Genomic DNA, 14,986 nt, shown 5'->3' with positions numbered 1-14,986 from the left:
CCTGGCTCAGTTAACTCTGGTGCAACATCTAGTAATCAGATGGACAATAAAACACTTAACTCACTAGATGGTTACTAGATGTCAGTATTTCCTAAGTTATTATTACCAGCTTAAACTAAGATGAAAGAATTTGTTTTCATCTGACACATAAAAAAGAGAAATAATAAATGCACAAAGCCAAAGTTGATCAGCAAAGACATTTGACCTCATGATGATCTGAGATAGGCAGACATTAAGACAATGAATTTGCTTTGCAATCGCGACTGGTGCATTGTGACGTTGTCCATCTGTTCCAGACAGTGTTGTCCAGACAGACAGAATGGTGAGGTAACATAAACACAGACAAGGGACATAACACTTCATTCACAAAAGCTCTATTCCATCACAGTTATTTAGGTCAGTCACTTGACCATTATTGTCTCCTGTCAGTACTGCGCCGAGCGACAGCATGCCAGACTCAGACTGCTTTCCATGCTGTTATTTCCCCAAGGTCGAGCCAAGTGGATGATGGGCAGCATAAAGACACTACATTTTAGATGTTTTTAAGTTGTAAAGTGAATGCATTACTTTGCATTATATTTAGGACAATATAAATAAAGTTGATAGTGTTGATCATCCTGACTAAACAGCAAAAAATCCAAACATCGTTGTCTTTATTTTCATGCATTTATTGGCAACACTGCATTTCAGAGAGAAGAACCAGCTGTTCACAAAGGCTTGATGATAATACATTATTAAATGTGACGTACACAATCAGTCACACCATGTGTCAGGCAAAAATATGAGCAACGTGACTGCAGGGGCACACCCAACAGCTGTAAATGAGTCAGGTCTAACTATATAAAGTCCACTTGAGAGGCACTCATTGTCAGATCACAGCATGTTAGGAGTCCAAGAGGGACTGACTGAGAGTGAAGCTGTCAAAATGGTTTATTCAGGAGAACGCTGCGTCAGTTACCAGGATCCCAGACATTTCGCAGGCATCAGCAGATGGCAGGTGCTAAGACCGCATAGCACAGCACCTGTAAATGAGCATAGTACAACTTAAAGGGAATCTCGCAATGAGCAATAATTTCTCTTTTCTCTTTTCTTAGAATACATGTGTTTTTCCTCTACATTATGATCTTAGCAGGCCTACCTGTATCTTCGAGGGCAACCGTGATGACCAACGATGTACTCCTGAGCATAGCAGAACCGTCTGCAGAGTCCTCTATACCCACATGTCCAGTACTGCGTCTCTGGATCATTGCCTGTAGATAATTAGAAAAGAATCACAAATATGGCATTTATGGCATAATGGCATTAACTTGGCAACCTTTTCATAAACTGTAATCACAATAAATCCTTTAACTTTAAAAAAAGTTAAAATTTTTACTTAATGGTTAAGACTATCACATTGGGATTTCATAATTTGCTTTACTTCTCCTCAGAGGCACACAACCAGGCCCCATATGAGTACAGTGAAGTTATATTATAATTATAGTTTTCTTGAGTTGATCTCACACAGTAAGAAAATGGGTGTATCCATCGCTTACCCTCCCCGCCTGCGAGCATCAGGAGAAGCACAAGGAGAACCAAGCTCAGTCCCTTCATGTTTGGGTACCAATAAGCTTTCAGACACTGCTGTTGACAGGCTGATGCTGCATTTATACAGCATTTCAACCACGGGGGAGGAGTCCGTCGTGCTCTGTCCAAATCACAATAACAAAGTATCGCTGAATGATGGGAGTCTGAGGGCTGAGGGTCAGGACTATCAGCTTACTCAGCTTTGTCATCAGCTGCAGCTTCTTGAGAATATGAGGTTGATTTTAGGTAATTTACAAAGAACCATAGGCTGCAGTAATTTCCTGTCAATGTGATTTAGAGATACAAATACTCTGTACTGTTCAGCAACACAGACATCTAAATGAAAAGGGACAGTTCTTTGGTGTTATACTTACATACACCCCTATGGCTGGACAGAGGAGTAAATATAAACCACAAAGGACTCCAAAAGTTATAATTACAGGTGGAGGACTAACTAATCAGTTTGTGTTAGACACAGTAAGCAGTACAATTCTGTCCTACTGTGTTTTCAGTGCTGCCCTCTGTTCATCCACTGCTCTGCCCACATCTGAATATGGCAGTAGTTCATGTGTTATTGCTGATGCTGTGAAACTACAATCAAACTGCACAAAACACACTGCTCCAGTGACGCAGGGGAGGATTGTTAACAAAACAATAACAACACAAGGCATGGGCACGCGGACATGTATTTGTATAGCATGCCCCCTAGTGCTTATGTAAAGATGTTTACGTGCTTGTTTATTCTTTCTAACACACATGTAAACGTACTTCAGATAAATCACCTTAAAGGAACAAATCATGATCCAATCAGTGATAAATCAATTCAAACAATGTTTTCAACTCAGACCAAATGTATGTTTTTGCCACATTTGCAAAATCAGAAAACAACTGAGCACGAGGAGCTTAGCAGCATTACAGAATAAAGCACAGGTCATATCCAAAGTTAATGACTGGAGGGATGTATTTGATGCCTCTATTTGCAGTACTCCAGAATGATATTCCTAAAGTAGTGAGTGAAGGCCAGAAGGCTTTGAGGTAAGGGGCTGCTATAATTAAGTGGTTGAAACCTGATCTTTCGTCATTAAAAATACAACATTAAGATCCAAAAATAATGGGAACTGTGTGAGATGGAGCAAATCACTTCTGCATGTAACCGTGTGACTTATTTCATTGATCCAAACAGTAACATTACCTTGCAACGCCACCTTCCGGTACAGAGGGTGGCGATAGAGGTTTTATGTGCAGTTTTTCAACACGCGAAGAAAACCAAGGTCATTTGCGCCTGCGCAGCCCGTACAGCTGCCGCTAACAACAACAGTCCGGGCCGTCTGCCCTATCATTCCAAGATGGCGGACCTCCTGGGCTCGATCTTAAGCTCGATGGAGAAGCCTCCGACTGTCGGAGACCAGGAGAGCCGACGAAAGGCCCGAGGTACATTACGTATGCCTTAATGACGACTCGGTGTGCGTTAGTTTGAGGCTGTTGAGATGCCTGTGATGTAGGACTTAGAAATGTGTGGGGAAAAATGAGAAGGACAGGCGAAGAGAGCTCTCCCGGTGCTGCCATTGGTTCGTTGAGCTTTCAAGTAAACTCCGCTGGTCGAGCACCGCCTCGACGGAGCACGAAGCCCCGCATGTCCTGCAGATTGCCGCAGACCAGAGAGCAGAGTCTGGACCGCAGGCAGCTGCTGTCACTGTAATACAAACCTGCCCGAAGCAGTCTGTAAACAGACAGCACCGGTTTATCTACTGCAGGCTCCTCCTGGATGTTAACTTAGTGGGGAAGTTACTTCTGCGCATTCTCAGTCCTCTGCCCTTTAGATGTTAGTGTCTGATGAGCCCTTACTGTCCTCATCGTTGTTTTTCTCTCTGCCACTGAGTTCACTGCTTACACTTTATAAGAAACTGTTATATTTGCTAGCAGCTCAGTTTATAGCCCTTAAGAGAGTGGATAGGAATAAATAAAAGTGAATAATATAAATAAAGTGTGTACATGATTTCTATCTTAATTCATCTGTTGTCATAAATACCACAGATTGATGGTATGTCCCTATTATCAGAGTCAGCATCTACTCATCCATTTGGCTATATATTTTTATATATAACCAAAACTGCAGTAACTTATACCTGCCTTATGGCATCACTGAACATATGAAACTGTTTATACATAAGTATACAATAATTCAGAAGTTGCAATTTTTAGCAGCCAAGCTGAAACGTGCAATATTGAAGAAAGAGTGAATGGAGTTACAAATAAACAACTTTATCCACATTTCAGTTGTTGTGAGGACATAGCCAAAAAACAGCTGTGATTTAAAAAAGAAAAAAAAAAATGTGGCCAAATCTGTTTCATTAACTGTCAGGACTGTGCCTACCAGTAAAACATCAGAGGCTGTTTCCTCGCAGTCAGATGTAACAAATAATAGGATCTGAGTCACTGCACTCCAGCGCTGAATGTCTGGAAATGTGGTTTTGGGATTTCAGGAAGCCTGTCTCTTGATTAGCCTTTTTGTGACTTTAGGTCTTAAAAATACAAGTAGGCGTGTTGTAGCTGTAAGACTGCATGATCTGTGTTGACAATGGAAACTTTGAACGTTATCAGACACAAACAAAACTCCATGAAAACTTCAACCTCTGTTCTTTTAAGAGCAAGCAGCAAGACTCAAAAAGATGGAGGAAGACGAGAAGAGAAAGAAAGCAGAGTTCAGGAAAAAGGTAAGCGCTTGAGTGTCACATCTAATACCCACTGAATTTAGTTATGGCACAGAGCTCCTCTGGCCTTCCTTCACCACTGTTGGTGTTTATCACATAATATCACAAAATTACACACACTTTGGTTTCCGACATCTCTTGTTTAGATGGAGAAAGAAGTATCGGATTTCATCCAAGACAGTTCACAACAGAAACGAAAATACAATCCTATGGGGAAGATTGAAAGGAGTATATTGTAAGTAGTCAACGCTTCATATAAATAGAATAAGAGAATTCAGTTTTTTTTGTCACATGTTCACAACAATTTACGTTTTATTTCTTCCTGTTCTTACAGACACGATGTTGCAGAAGTAGCTGGTCTGACTTCTTTTTCTTTCGGGGAGGACGAAGAGAGCCGTTATGTCATGCTTTTCAAGAAGGTCTAAACTGAATGCTCTTTAATCCAGTGTTTGACATATTAAAAATGGCAGCTTGTTAGGCTCAACTTCTGAGAAATGCAGTGTGGAGTAATGCGGCTGTTTTCCACCTTGGGCTGTTGCAGGAGTTTGCGCCATCAGATGAGGAGTTGGAAGCCTATCGTAAAGGAGAGGAGTGGGATCCTCAGCTGGCAGAGCAACGGCGAAGACTAAAAGTAAGAGTGGACAGTGTTGTGTCACAATATAATCACCAATTTGCACGGCACCTTACACCTCTGGCTCTGTTTTGTTTTTTGTTGTGGTGCACAAACCAGCATCATGAAGTGCTTATGTTACACCATAAATATCTCATAATGTTCTAACATTTCACACCTACAGTACATTGGAGTTTGAAAGCAGACACATGTGAGCTATATATTCAAAATGAAAGCAAAAGCACTTCTCTGTAGAGCTGCCATTTTGTATAGACACTTAACAGTTGTACAGGGAGAAAATGTATCATCGTCACCTCGGTAGAGCATAAAGAAAAGCAATCGCAAGACGTGTGTTTGGCAAACTGCTTTGTCTTGAGTGGAAACTGTCTTGTTTGATAATAGATGTCACTTATGTTTGAATTTCCATGCATTTTATATATGTAACACACAGTTACTGCTAAAAGCACCAGCGCCCACTCAGGATGGATGTTGACCCTTGTTAATTAATTTACCTTAATGGAAGCAGGTGCATCTAAACATCTGTTTTTAAATTTCATTGCCAGGTAACTCCAAGATTACATTTCTCACTGCAGCTTGATGATATCTGACAATGGAAGAGAGTTAGGAGGTATTTTTCCTTGAAGTCCTGTCACAGTCTCTGACTTTGCCTTTAAAAATGTCGCTGCAGGAGCAGGCTGCGTTGGAAATGGCAGCATCCAGTCAGACAAAGAAGACAGAAGCTCCCAATTCCAACTACAGAGACAAGTACAGTCACCTGATTGGCACCTCAGCTGCAAAAGATGCAGCTCATACACTAGAGGCCAACAGGGCTTATGGCTGTGGTGAGTAATTGTTGCTGCACTGATCCGTTCCATAGAAACACTGTACCCCCCCCCCCCCTTTATTTACTCATTATGTTGGAAATGTTCTCTTCCAGTGCCGGTGGCCAACAAGAGAGACACCCGCTCTATAGAGGAAGCCATGAATGAAATCAGGGCGAAGAAACGGCAGAAGCGAGAGGACGACACAGGGGCACACAGCAGCAGCTCTTGAGTCTCCGCTGTTTCCGCTTTATCTACTGTTGTGTGTGTTTGTGTGTGTTTGTGTGTGTGTGTGTGTGTGTGTGTGTGTGTGTGTGTGCATGTGTGCGTGCGTGGGCGCGTTAGTGTGTGTCTGTTTGAAAACTCTTAATTCATTCTGTAATGCAATATCCTTTACTTCAGACATTTAAAATTTTAACTTATATGACAGGCGTTGAATCTAGTGTGGATGCCACTCTTTGACCAAGTCTGTGCTGAAATCCTGTTAAGTGGAGGTTGCTCAGGTGTGTCTGATCCAGGAGGTGGATTACTTTACCTGTTTGTCTGTGACTTTCTGTCACTTATCAAGTTTCTCTCCAACATGACTGGACCCTCTACAGTATGAGAAACATTAAAAAAATAATAATAATGAAATAACGGAGTTTCTCAGTCTCTCAGTGTTCAGCTACATAAAAACACTTGATATCTTCATACCAAATTTTTAAAGGACATTTTTTGGCAGTGATTAACATTTTTGATGCAGATGTGCATTTATCGTCCTAAGTGACATTTTATCGTTATCAATATGTACAGTTTTGAGCTTTGTTCAGGCCGGATAAATCTTGAAAGTTTCAGGCAAATCATGGCTGAAAACTCCCACTGACTGGTCCAAATATCCAGTGGCGTTTTTAAAAGGGAAACAACAAAGCCGTGTGTTGACCAGCTTTTGGTTTGGTATGTTGATTTTTTTTTTCCCCTGTAATCTCAACCTGTTAGAAACCTTTAAGTTGGAAGCATGCCATTTCCTCTATCATAAGAGGAACCCTTTTTAATGCTGTTTTGTGGATTTTAGGAATATTTAATTAAGTCTGAGATTTTCTTTGTTTCTACACATCTGCACTGACTGTGAATTGAACTGTTTACTCCTAGTTAAATGCTTTGTTGTTAAGTCGTGCAATGGCTTGCAGTAAGCGTCACAGTAGGGAGTGGGAGTGCCAGACTCCTCGTTGGGATATGGGTCACTAAGTTTTATTCTGTCTTTTTTTTTCATGTCTTATAGTAAAAGTTTCTTGGCATCTTGATGTCTATTTTAACATGGTTGCACTGTCCCCCCCCCCCCCCCCCCCCCCCCTCCAATGTGTGTTAATAAACGGAGAACAGTATTAGACCTTTGCCTGTATGTTGCCATCATTTCAGCACAGCCAAATCTTTGCATTTTAGATGCTACAGATTTTTTTTTATGATTTTGCTGACTAGTCACTTTGTGGACTACAAAAGGACAGGTAACAAGAACTTAATCCAGTCCAACAACATAAAAAGCAGCCTCAAACATAACTGTAGAGTTGAAGCAGCATTAGCATTGCTCAGCATTAGTTGAACCAAATGTAATAGGAGACAGCATGATGGCCGTTTTGTGCACTCACTGTTTATCAGAATAAAGCATAACAACTACGCACTTGTGGAATATAAAATCTGGCAGCCAGTCGTCTCTTTTATGGGGATCAGCAAACAGCATGTTGCATTAATGAGCTTTTGTGGGGTTTTTTTTTTTTTATTTGGTCACACTGAGTCTAATCTATTTTAAGGTCATGCGTTCACTCCACTGTCATCCCTCCGGGTTATGAGGTCTCTGTCCTGAGGGAGGCGCCAGAGATTAACTAAGAAAATGTTGGATTTTTTTTTTTTTTTTTTATCCCTGTTTCACACTGTCCCGTAGTTTCTGTCCTGCAGAAACATATTTATTGCGCGTTGAAGACTCAGTCACGCACATGTAAAAAATGAAGTCCATGCTTTTGCTCTTTTTCATCATTTGGTTTGCAGATGCAGAGCAGAAGCCCCGGAAAGGTAAGACCAGAGCCCGCTGATGCTTTCTCTGTCCTGATCTAACGTGTGGAGCCTAAAATAAGGAAAAGCGTCAAAATGTGACTCAAGTAAAGAAAACTGTGTCGGACTCAGCCAAAACTGAACACACGTTTCAAGATCAACACCATCTCTTGCTTTTGACGCAACTTTGGCTCTTTGTGGTGTAGTTCTTCACCTCATTCTGTCACAGGATCCACTAAAAGTGAAATCTTTTTGTCTGAACAGTTATGGGCTGGAGTGAGATCAGTGGCATTTGTAGTTTCCCGTGTTTTCCTCTGGTTTGCATTACTGGGAGCTGACTGTCGCTTTCACAAAGTACCTTTGACACGTTTACATTACTTCACATGTAAATGCTTTTTTTTTTTTTCTTTTTTTTTTTTTGCGTTTAGTTTATCTGCGCCATATGGCTTTCTCAACAGCTCATCTGTCTCATTTTTTTTGACACCCAGGGTCCGGGGTGGTATGTACTTTCAAAGACAAGACATACAGCCCAGGAGACAGCTGGCATCCCTATCTGGAGCCCTTCGGCTTTATGTTCTGCATGCGCTGTGTCTGCACAGAGGTAACTGTTCATATCTACCAAGCCCCTATCACTTCAGAATAAGCATCTACAGGAACATTGCACTAAACCTGTCCAGCTGTCTCTGCTCTGAGCTGCTGACATGAGATTGGTGGAGATTTTAAAACTCTGCTCCTTCTCTCTCCTAGACTGGCCATGTGAAATGTAACACAATCAAGTGCCCCGCTCTGCCATGTGAAAACCCTGTAGCTGAGCCTCAGCAGTGTTGTCCAAGATGTACAGGTACACCGTCTCTCTCTGAACACCTCACCAGCTCTGGGCTTTTGAGAGAATCGTTTCTCGCTGTTGACTTCAAAGCCTCCTGTCCTGTGTGATGTGCTCTCCTCAGATGAGCCGAGGATCCCTGCAGGGCTGAGAGCTTCGGTGAAATCCTGCAGGTATAATGGAAGCATTTATCAGCCAGGGGAGACCTTCACTAAGCACGACCTCTTCCCATCCAAGCAAAGCAATCAGTGTGTTATGTGCACATGCTCTGTAAGTTACAGGCCGTTTATTTATTTATTTTTTAGTCAGGCTGTGTTTTTATTGCTCTGGTGAGAGAATATCATATCCCAAATGCAGTGTGCGAGACATTTAAGGTCTGTAATTTTTTTTGTACATGTAGTGAAACTGTCAGTGGAATTTATTCTCAAAGCAAATGTATCATGCACTCTATAGACGAGAATGTAAAATACAAGGAAAAGGAAAAGAAGAATAGCTGAATTTTCAGATGCATCTTGATCTTAAAAAAGATATATGACAAATCCTCAGTAGTAACTGTTTTCAATGAAATGTTTTCCCAGTGAATATTGATTAATTCCTCACAATCCTCTTTAGTTTGGGAGAACTTATTCAGGCCCAACCACCACAGCTTAAAATGGGTGGAAAAAAAGAATAATGAAAAAAAAACTCAGCTTTTAATTACTAGGTGAAAAACTACATGAATTGTCTTTCTGACAATTAGGAAACTTGTATTTATGCCCATCAGACTCAGAATAATGAATACTACAGCTCTACCATCAACTAAAGGCCACCTGTGCGTTTAAAGATTTTCCTTGGATTTTTCTAAAATTAATTTTGTGTGTGTGTGTGTGTGTTGCATCTCAGGATGGCATCGTTAAAAATGTTACTGCATATGCATGAGGAGTATCTCTGCCCGCTAACGTCCTGCTGCTAATGATATGCTATCAAAGTGGAAATGCATTGTTAAATTTAACTGATTTCTAAATACTCTGGTGAAAGCATCTTGCTTTGGTTTGTGTTTTGGCTTGACTTGTTTGTGATTGGCACAAGAGCCTGGATGAAAGTTTTAACTTAGAAAACAAAAGGCAGATAATGGAGATGAAAGGGGAAGTGAAGCTAAAACTGAAATGACGCTTGCGTTGTCATCCTGTGAGAAGTTCATTTTATGTGTTTGTAAGTGGCGTTCATCAACAGATGTTTCTAATTCTTCAAGAAAAGTACAATTTGTGCTTACCTTAACACATTTTATTCATTTATCTCTTCGTCAGTTGTGACTTGCTGCAGTCTCGCTGTTGGAACAGTTTCTGCTCAGGCTTTAATTTCGAGCGCAACAGGCTCACAGCTTTTTGCTTATTGCTATGACACCAGTTTCTTTTTTTTTATCACAGAAAAACAGTGGGACTATGAGTTTTTAAAGACATGCCTTGAGATGCCCTGAGGTGGCTCAGCTAGTAGATCAGGATGTCCATTATTCATACGGTTGCTGGTTTGAGTGTCCGTGAGCTCTTAATTGATTCCAACGAGCAGACCCACACCGTTACAGCAGCTCTGCCACAACTGGTGTGCGAGTGTGTCCGTGTGTGGGAAGAAGAAGAAAACATCATTTATTCTGGACAAATGCCAAATAAATGTTAGGTCTCATTATGTTTTTGCGTTTAGATTTCAAGAGGAGTAGATCTCACATGACACTGTGATATTATTGTTTGGACTCTGTCTCTATTGTTCCAAGTCGTATTCTGTAAATGTGAATAGTAAAGCGGTTTAGAAAGGCTTGCAGGAGGGCTGGAGTACTTACGACTTCACCCTCAGGAGTCACACATGGAAATTAAAAAAATAAGAAAAATTTCCCTTCCTTTCTTTTCTCAGAATGGAAACATCTTCTGTGCTCTGAAAACATGCCAACCAATCACCTGTTCCTCACCAGTCTCGGTTCCAGATACCTGCTGTTTGGTGTGTAAAGGTAGTCAAACTCTAAGCTCCAAGCTGAGAAAATGTCTTTAATCGGTGTCTGACCTGGAATGATGTTTTTTAGATCGGGGCTGAGCATACGGCTGATTACTGGGAATGTTTGTTGTTTTTTTTTCTGATATTGATATATATCACAATGTGCAAACAGATACAAAATTACACTTAGACGAATCAAATTAATGTTCAATGCAATGACTTTTGTTTAAATATAGTGCAATGAATCAGAAAAATTATTAAAAACAACAGCGAGAACCTTATTTTCTTACCTTTTAATTTCAATGTGCTTTGTGTAATTCTGTAGACCAAATGTCAAATATCATTATGATACAATTCCACTAAAGGTCGATGGTTATGGTACAGCCCTAATATTAATCAACTTAGGCTTCTATTTTGTTCTGTGTTAATTACAATTTCCTCATATTTGGTTTTGGGTTTTCTTTCCCTTAGATCATGGCACCAGTGGATCCTCATCAACTGAGGACGGAAACCTGCAGCTAAACAGAGGCGTTGTATGTCCTTGCTGATTTGTCATAAAGAAATAACATGTCTTGGACAATGTTTTTACATGAAACATGTCTATGTTTGAAAACATTCTTAAATGTAGTGGAAGATGTGCAAGGTGGTATAGTTGAGTGGGTGCACTTTAATTGCCGGGCTTGGGTTCAAGTCTCACAGGCAAGTGTCTGCTGATGAAGTGTCCTTGAACGTGACACCGATCACTGCAGTCCTCAGGGGAGCTGCTCTGTAGCTGACCCTGACCACTGACCCCTCTGAGCAAGGGGACGAGTAAATCAATTATTTTCCCTCCAGAATTGCTGGGATAATTTGCTCAACTTGGCATCACATTATTCAGACTAGTGCTGAAACATCCATCTTGCTGTGATCATTAAAGAGAAAGACTTTCCCTCAAGATTTATGGACCATTTGGCCTGATAAACAAACTGAACTGCAATGTTGTTTTATTTGAATTGCCGAAAAAATCTGAGATGTGGGCAGTGACTCAGCGATGTGGAGCCAGGCTGTGAACCTTTTTGATTTAGGACTGAATATGATGCGATTCAGCTATTACAGAGGGAAGAAAGAAGTAAAGCCAACAGCTGAACAGATGAAAGATAACTGCGTTTTATTATATCTTTTTTTACAACAGAGGCATTCAGTCGACCAATGTCCTGGAGAGCTGAGCAAGGCGCGGTCCGACCGTGCCACTCCACCCAAGGTCAGAACTTCTCCCAGAGGCCTGAGTCTGAGTAAACTTAACCTCAAAGGGGCTTCAGAGACTACTGTGAAGATTTTATTGCAGCGGAAACACCAAAGAGGTGAGACTTTGTCAAAACAGAAAGATCCTTTATAGGTGTTTGATTTTATGGACATCTTCCTCACAACTTTACAATCATTTCCATATGTAGCACAACGATCAGATGTTTTCCATTTCTCTCAGCATGTTTATACAATGGCAAGACGTACTCTCATGGAGACATGTGGCACCCAGTTTTGGGGAAAGTCCTGGAATGCATCCTGTGCACTTGTACTGATGGTCATCAGGACTGCAAACGCATCACGTGCCCCAGCCAGTACCCGTGCCAACATCCCATGAAATCAGCAGGAAAGTGCTGCAAGACTTGTCCAGGTAGTCAAACATGGCTCATAGCATAATGAACCGTTTATAGTGATAAGATGTTGATTGGCCGTATACATCACCCACATTACCTCCCTCTGTTTTTTCTCTCTAGAGAGCAAAGCTGAAAGCAACCAGACGCAGTGTTATCTTGGATATAAAAATAGCCTCTTGGTATATAAAGTAGAATCATCTTTGAGCGTTGACTCGCCCAACACAGTTAGGATCATTGCTGTTGAAAGACAAAGTACGGCTGAAGTTGAAGTGCAAGTGTGGAAGACTGTAGAAGGTACTGCAACTACTGGTGGCAACTTAATTAAAGGAATAGTTCGACATTTTGGGAAAATCGCTTGCAGAGAGTTAGATGACGAGATTGATGCTCTTGTCATATCTATTCATTCAACATAATGGTTTAGCCAGCAGCTAGTTAGCTTAGCTTAGCACAAAGAGTGGAAACAGCTAACCAACTAATTGTTTTTGTGTGCAAATGGGATATCACACATCTATTAGTGACTTTTGATGGGTGGATTTTTTTTAGCATTCGACAGAGCCAGGCTAGCTGTTTCCCTGTGTTTCTAGTCTTTATGCTAAGCTAAGTTAACCCTCTGTGTGCTGACCATTGTTTTATATTTAGTCTACAGACATAAGAGTGGTATCAATTTTCTCATCTGACTCATCAACAAATTAAATCAGAGTATTTTCCTTAGGTTCATATTCCTATAAGACAACTATACAGCAGTGAAGCACCAATGATTCGTTCTCATCTGGATTTTTCATTAATACAGGTGTTTTACAACTGATGGAAATTGGTGACGTTCAAAGAAAAGATATTATGGATCATCCAGAAAATTACACAATGCTTACAACACTTGATGAAGGTTTGCTGAAAACAATTTCACAATGCGTTTATTTGTTTGGATTCTGGGGAACTTGTTGGACATTTAGCTCGATTTTAATATGATTATTTTATTTAACTTTTTTGTGTGTCATGTTCATATCATTTCTTTTTTCAGAGACATGGAGAAAATTTAAAGAGGAGGGAGAAAATCTGAGTAAAGCTCTGCAGACCACAATTTGTGAAGACGGCATTCGGGAGGTGGTGACGTTCCTAAATCCCACGCAGATTGAAGGCCTGTGTTCACCCTAATAGTCACTCTTTATATCGATAGTCCCCATAAGTACATGGTTGACATACATACTTCAGTCATGCATGTTGCACTTGGGTGTCCTGCATCATTCCTGTCACAATTGTGGAATTTCTCATTTATAATATTGTTGCTTATCAGTTAATTCATACCTCATTGTCCATAATGTTTTAATCATCACATATTTTTCTTTGTTAATTATTGGGTTTAAAAACACGGGCTATAGCAGTGTGTTTGGCAACTGTCTTGGTCATAAACTGGAAGATAGTTCCGCCTCCACCCTACATGATTCGAATATGATTAGATCGGGTGGATTTAGATGGAAGCGCTAAACAAAATGCAACAAAGGGTAAATGTGAATGCGGATTATAGAGCTTAGAGCTGGAGACAGCCTCAGTATCCAGCTCTGAGTCCGTGGGTTGAGACTTTGTGGACTCTGTGATGTTTAGGCGACATTTTTGGATCAGTTTCTCTCAAACAAACCCTTTCCTTCAGTCTATGAATATAATTAGTTTTTTTGAATATGCTGGGCGAGGGACCACGTTCTGTTTAGAATGTAAAGGGTTTTTTTAAGGATGTTTTATGATCAACATATTTATTGTAAATACAAACTGAGGTTTTGTCACCTTATTTAAAGCGTATTGGTTCTTGTTTGATTTGAGTATATACATTTGACTGTTTGAATGTTGTTTTTGTTTTTTTTTTAATGAAGTAGCAAGAGGCATTGCATTAGGGTAAATACGCAGCAAAACTGTGTGTTTGTTAGTGAGAAAACAGCCTTCACAGTTCTTTCTGTCTGTTGTCAAATATAGACCTACTGTAGCTATTTTTATGCAGCCACAGGATTTGGTTTGGTATCATAGCCTAATGGCATTTTACAACCCTACATACCAGAAATATTGTATTTTAAAGTGTCATTGTTGATGTAGCCGAATGCACTCTGTACCTCTGCTAACAATTTTAACCCATAAAGTTTTTTCAGTGTTTTACACAAGTCAGCATTTTGTCTGATTTGTTTTAATGCATGGAGTCATACATGGTAAGGCAGCAGGAATATGTGCTTGAGACAGGCTTAAGATGTGACTCAGCGCTCATAGGTTTTTTTTGTAGGCATTGTTTGAAAACATTTTGTTGATTCATCTATGGTCCACACGCCAGCCACAGCAGAGCCGTCCTAACACCGACATAGCCTCAAGGTTTCCATTTAATAGAGCTCCGGAAGGCCGGATAAACTGTGTTCCCGCTGGAGATGAAATGTTATCAGAGACATGGAAATCAAAAGCAGAAGTTGAAACTCCCTCCGCCCCCCCCAAATTTACACACACACACACACACTCACACACACACACACACACACACGCACACACACAATATCTTCCCAGAACCAGTACCGGTTCCTAAAAATAGCTTTTTATCAGTAATGATCCACATTACTGGTTGCCTGTCTCACACCTACTTTTTCCTCAAAATTGAAGGATTAATATCTGATTTCACTGCCCCATAACACCTTGTCCATAAATGTGTCTGTTGAATCTGTCTTTTTATAAGTTCTAGCTTATGTAAAGTCCTGGCTAGTTGAATTTTTAATGTAAATCTAAAATCATGTATCACGTATATAGTTGTTTTTTGGCCATAGTACCAGCTGTCATCAAAAAAAAAAAAAACAACATAAAAACACTGGGCATTA

General features: G+C 40.4%; 3 protein-coding genes across 3 annotated transcripts; 2 read left to right on the top strand and 1 right to left on the bottom strand.

Annotated features, from left to right (window-relative positions):
• Positions 1 to 850: 850 nt before the first annotated feature.
• Positions 851 to 2,900, bottom strand: defbl2 (defensin, beta-like 2). Its single transcript, XM_071460864.1, has 4 exons — positions 2,759 to 2,900; positions 1,536 to 1,687; positions 1,139 to 1,250; positions 851 to 1,022 (listed from the first exon to the last, which is right to left on the bottom strand). Exons 2-4 carry the CDS (start codon positions 1,591 to 1,593, stop codon positions 1,001 to 1,003), a joined length of 192 nt encoding a protein of 63 aa, XP_071316965.1. The 5' UTR covers positions 1,594 to 1,687; positions 2,759 to 2,900; the 3' UTR covers positions 851 to 1,000.
• Positions 2,862 to 7,074, top strand: spag7 (sperm associated antigen 7). The gene is made up of 7 exons (XM_071460863.1): positions 2,862 to 2,997; positions 4,213 to 4,280; positions 4,424 to 4,512; positions 4,612 to 4,696; positions 4,819 to 4,908; positions 5,576 to 5,729; positions 5,825 to 7,074. Exons 1-7 carry the CDS (start codon positions 2,913 to 2,915, stop codon positions 5,938 to 5,940), a joined length of 687 nt encoding a protein of 228 aa, XP_071316964.1. The 5' UTR covers positions 2,862 to 2,912; the 3' UTR covers positions 5,941 to 7,074.
• Positions 7,075 to 7,592: 518 nt separating this feature from the next.
• chrdl2 (chordin-like 2) lies at positions 7,593 to 14,293 on the top strand. The gene is made up of 11 exons (XM_071460862.1): positions 7,593 to 7,751; positions 8,219 to 8,331; positions 8,478 to 8,571; positions 8,678 to 8,823; positions 10,438 to 10,531; positions 10,987 to 11,048; positions 11,687 to 11,855; positions 11,978 to 12,166; positions 12,270 to 12,443; positions 12,940 to 13,032; positions 13,168 to 14,293. Exons 1-11 carry the CDS (start codon positions 7,685 to 7,687, stop codon positions 13,299 to 13,301), a joined length of 1,335 nt encoding a protein of 444 aa, XP_071316963.1. The 5' UTR covers positions 7,593 to 7,684; the 3' UTR covers positions 13,302 to 14,293.
• Positions 14,294 to 14,986: the final 693 nt, after the last annotated feature.

This window comes from Trachinotus anak, unplaced genomic scaffold, assembly GCF_046630095.1.
Source record: "Trachinotus anak isolate AG129_WGS33_773 ecotype Australia unplaced genomic scaffold, CSIRO_AGI_Tana_v1 ptg000024l, whole genome shotgun sequence".
In the NCBI taxonomy this organism is placed as follows: Eukaryota; Metazoa; Chordata; class Actinopteri; order Carangiformes; family Carangidae; genus Trachinotus; species Trachinotus anak.
This window is presented reverse-complemented; position numbering and strand designations above follow the sequence as displayed.

Excerpts from the sequence above, each read along its gene's own strand:
- chrdl2 (XM_071460862.1), top strand. The coding sequence starts at position 7,685 with ATGAAGTCCATGCTTTTGCTCTTTTTCATCATTTGGTTTGCAGATGCA. Across the intron at positions 10,532-10,986 it reads CTGCTGTTTGGTGTGTAAAG|ATCATGGCACCAGTGGATCC; the intron begins GTAGTCAAACTC and ends TCTTTCCCTTAG. Across the intron at positions 11,049-11,686 it reads TGCAGCTAAACAGAGGCGTT|AGGCATTCAGTCGACCAATG; the intron begins GTATGTCCTTGC and ends TTTTTACAACAG.
- spag7 (XM_071460863.1), top strand. The coding sequence starts at position 2,913 with ATGGCGGACCTCCTGGGCTCGATCTTAAGCTCGATGGAGAAGCCTCCG. Across the intron at positions 2,998-4,212 it reads GAGCCGACGAAAGGCCCGAG|AGCAAGCAGCAAGACTCAAA; the intron begins GTACATTACGTA and ends TGTTCTTTTAAG. Across the intron at positions 4,513-4,611 it reads AAGATTGAAAGGAGTATATT|ACACGATGTTGCAGAAGTAG; the intron begins GTAAGTAGTCAA and ends CTGTTCTTACAG.
- defbl2 (XM_071460864.1), bottom strand. The coding sequence starts at position 1,593 with ATGAAGGGACTGAGCTTGGTTCTCCTTGTGCTTCTCCTGATGCTCGCA. Across the intron at positions 1,251-1,535 it reads GATGCTCGCAGGCGGGGAGG|GCAATGATCCAGAGACGCAG; the intron begins GTAAGCGATGGA and ends AATTATCTACAG. Across the intron at positions 1,023-1,138 it reads GGTTGCCCTCGAAGATACAG|GTGCTGTGCTATGCGGTCTT; the intron begins GTAGGCCTGCTA and ends GCTCATTTACAG.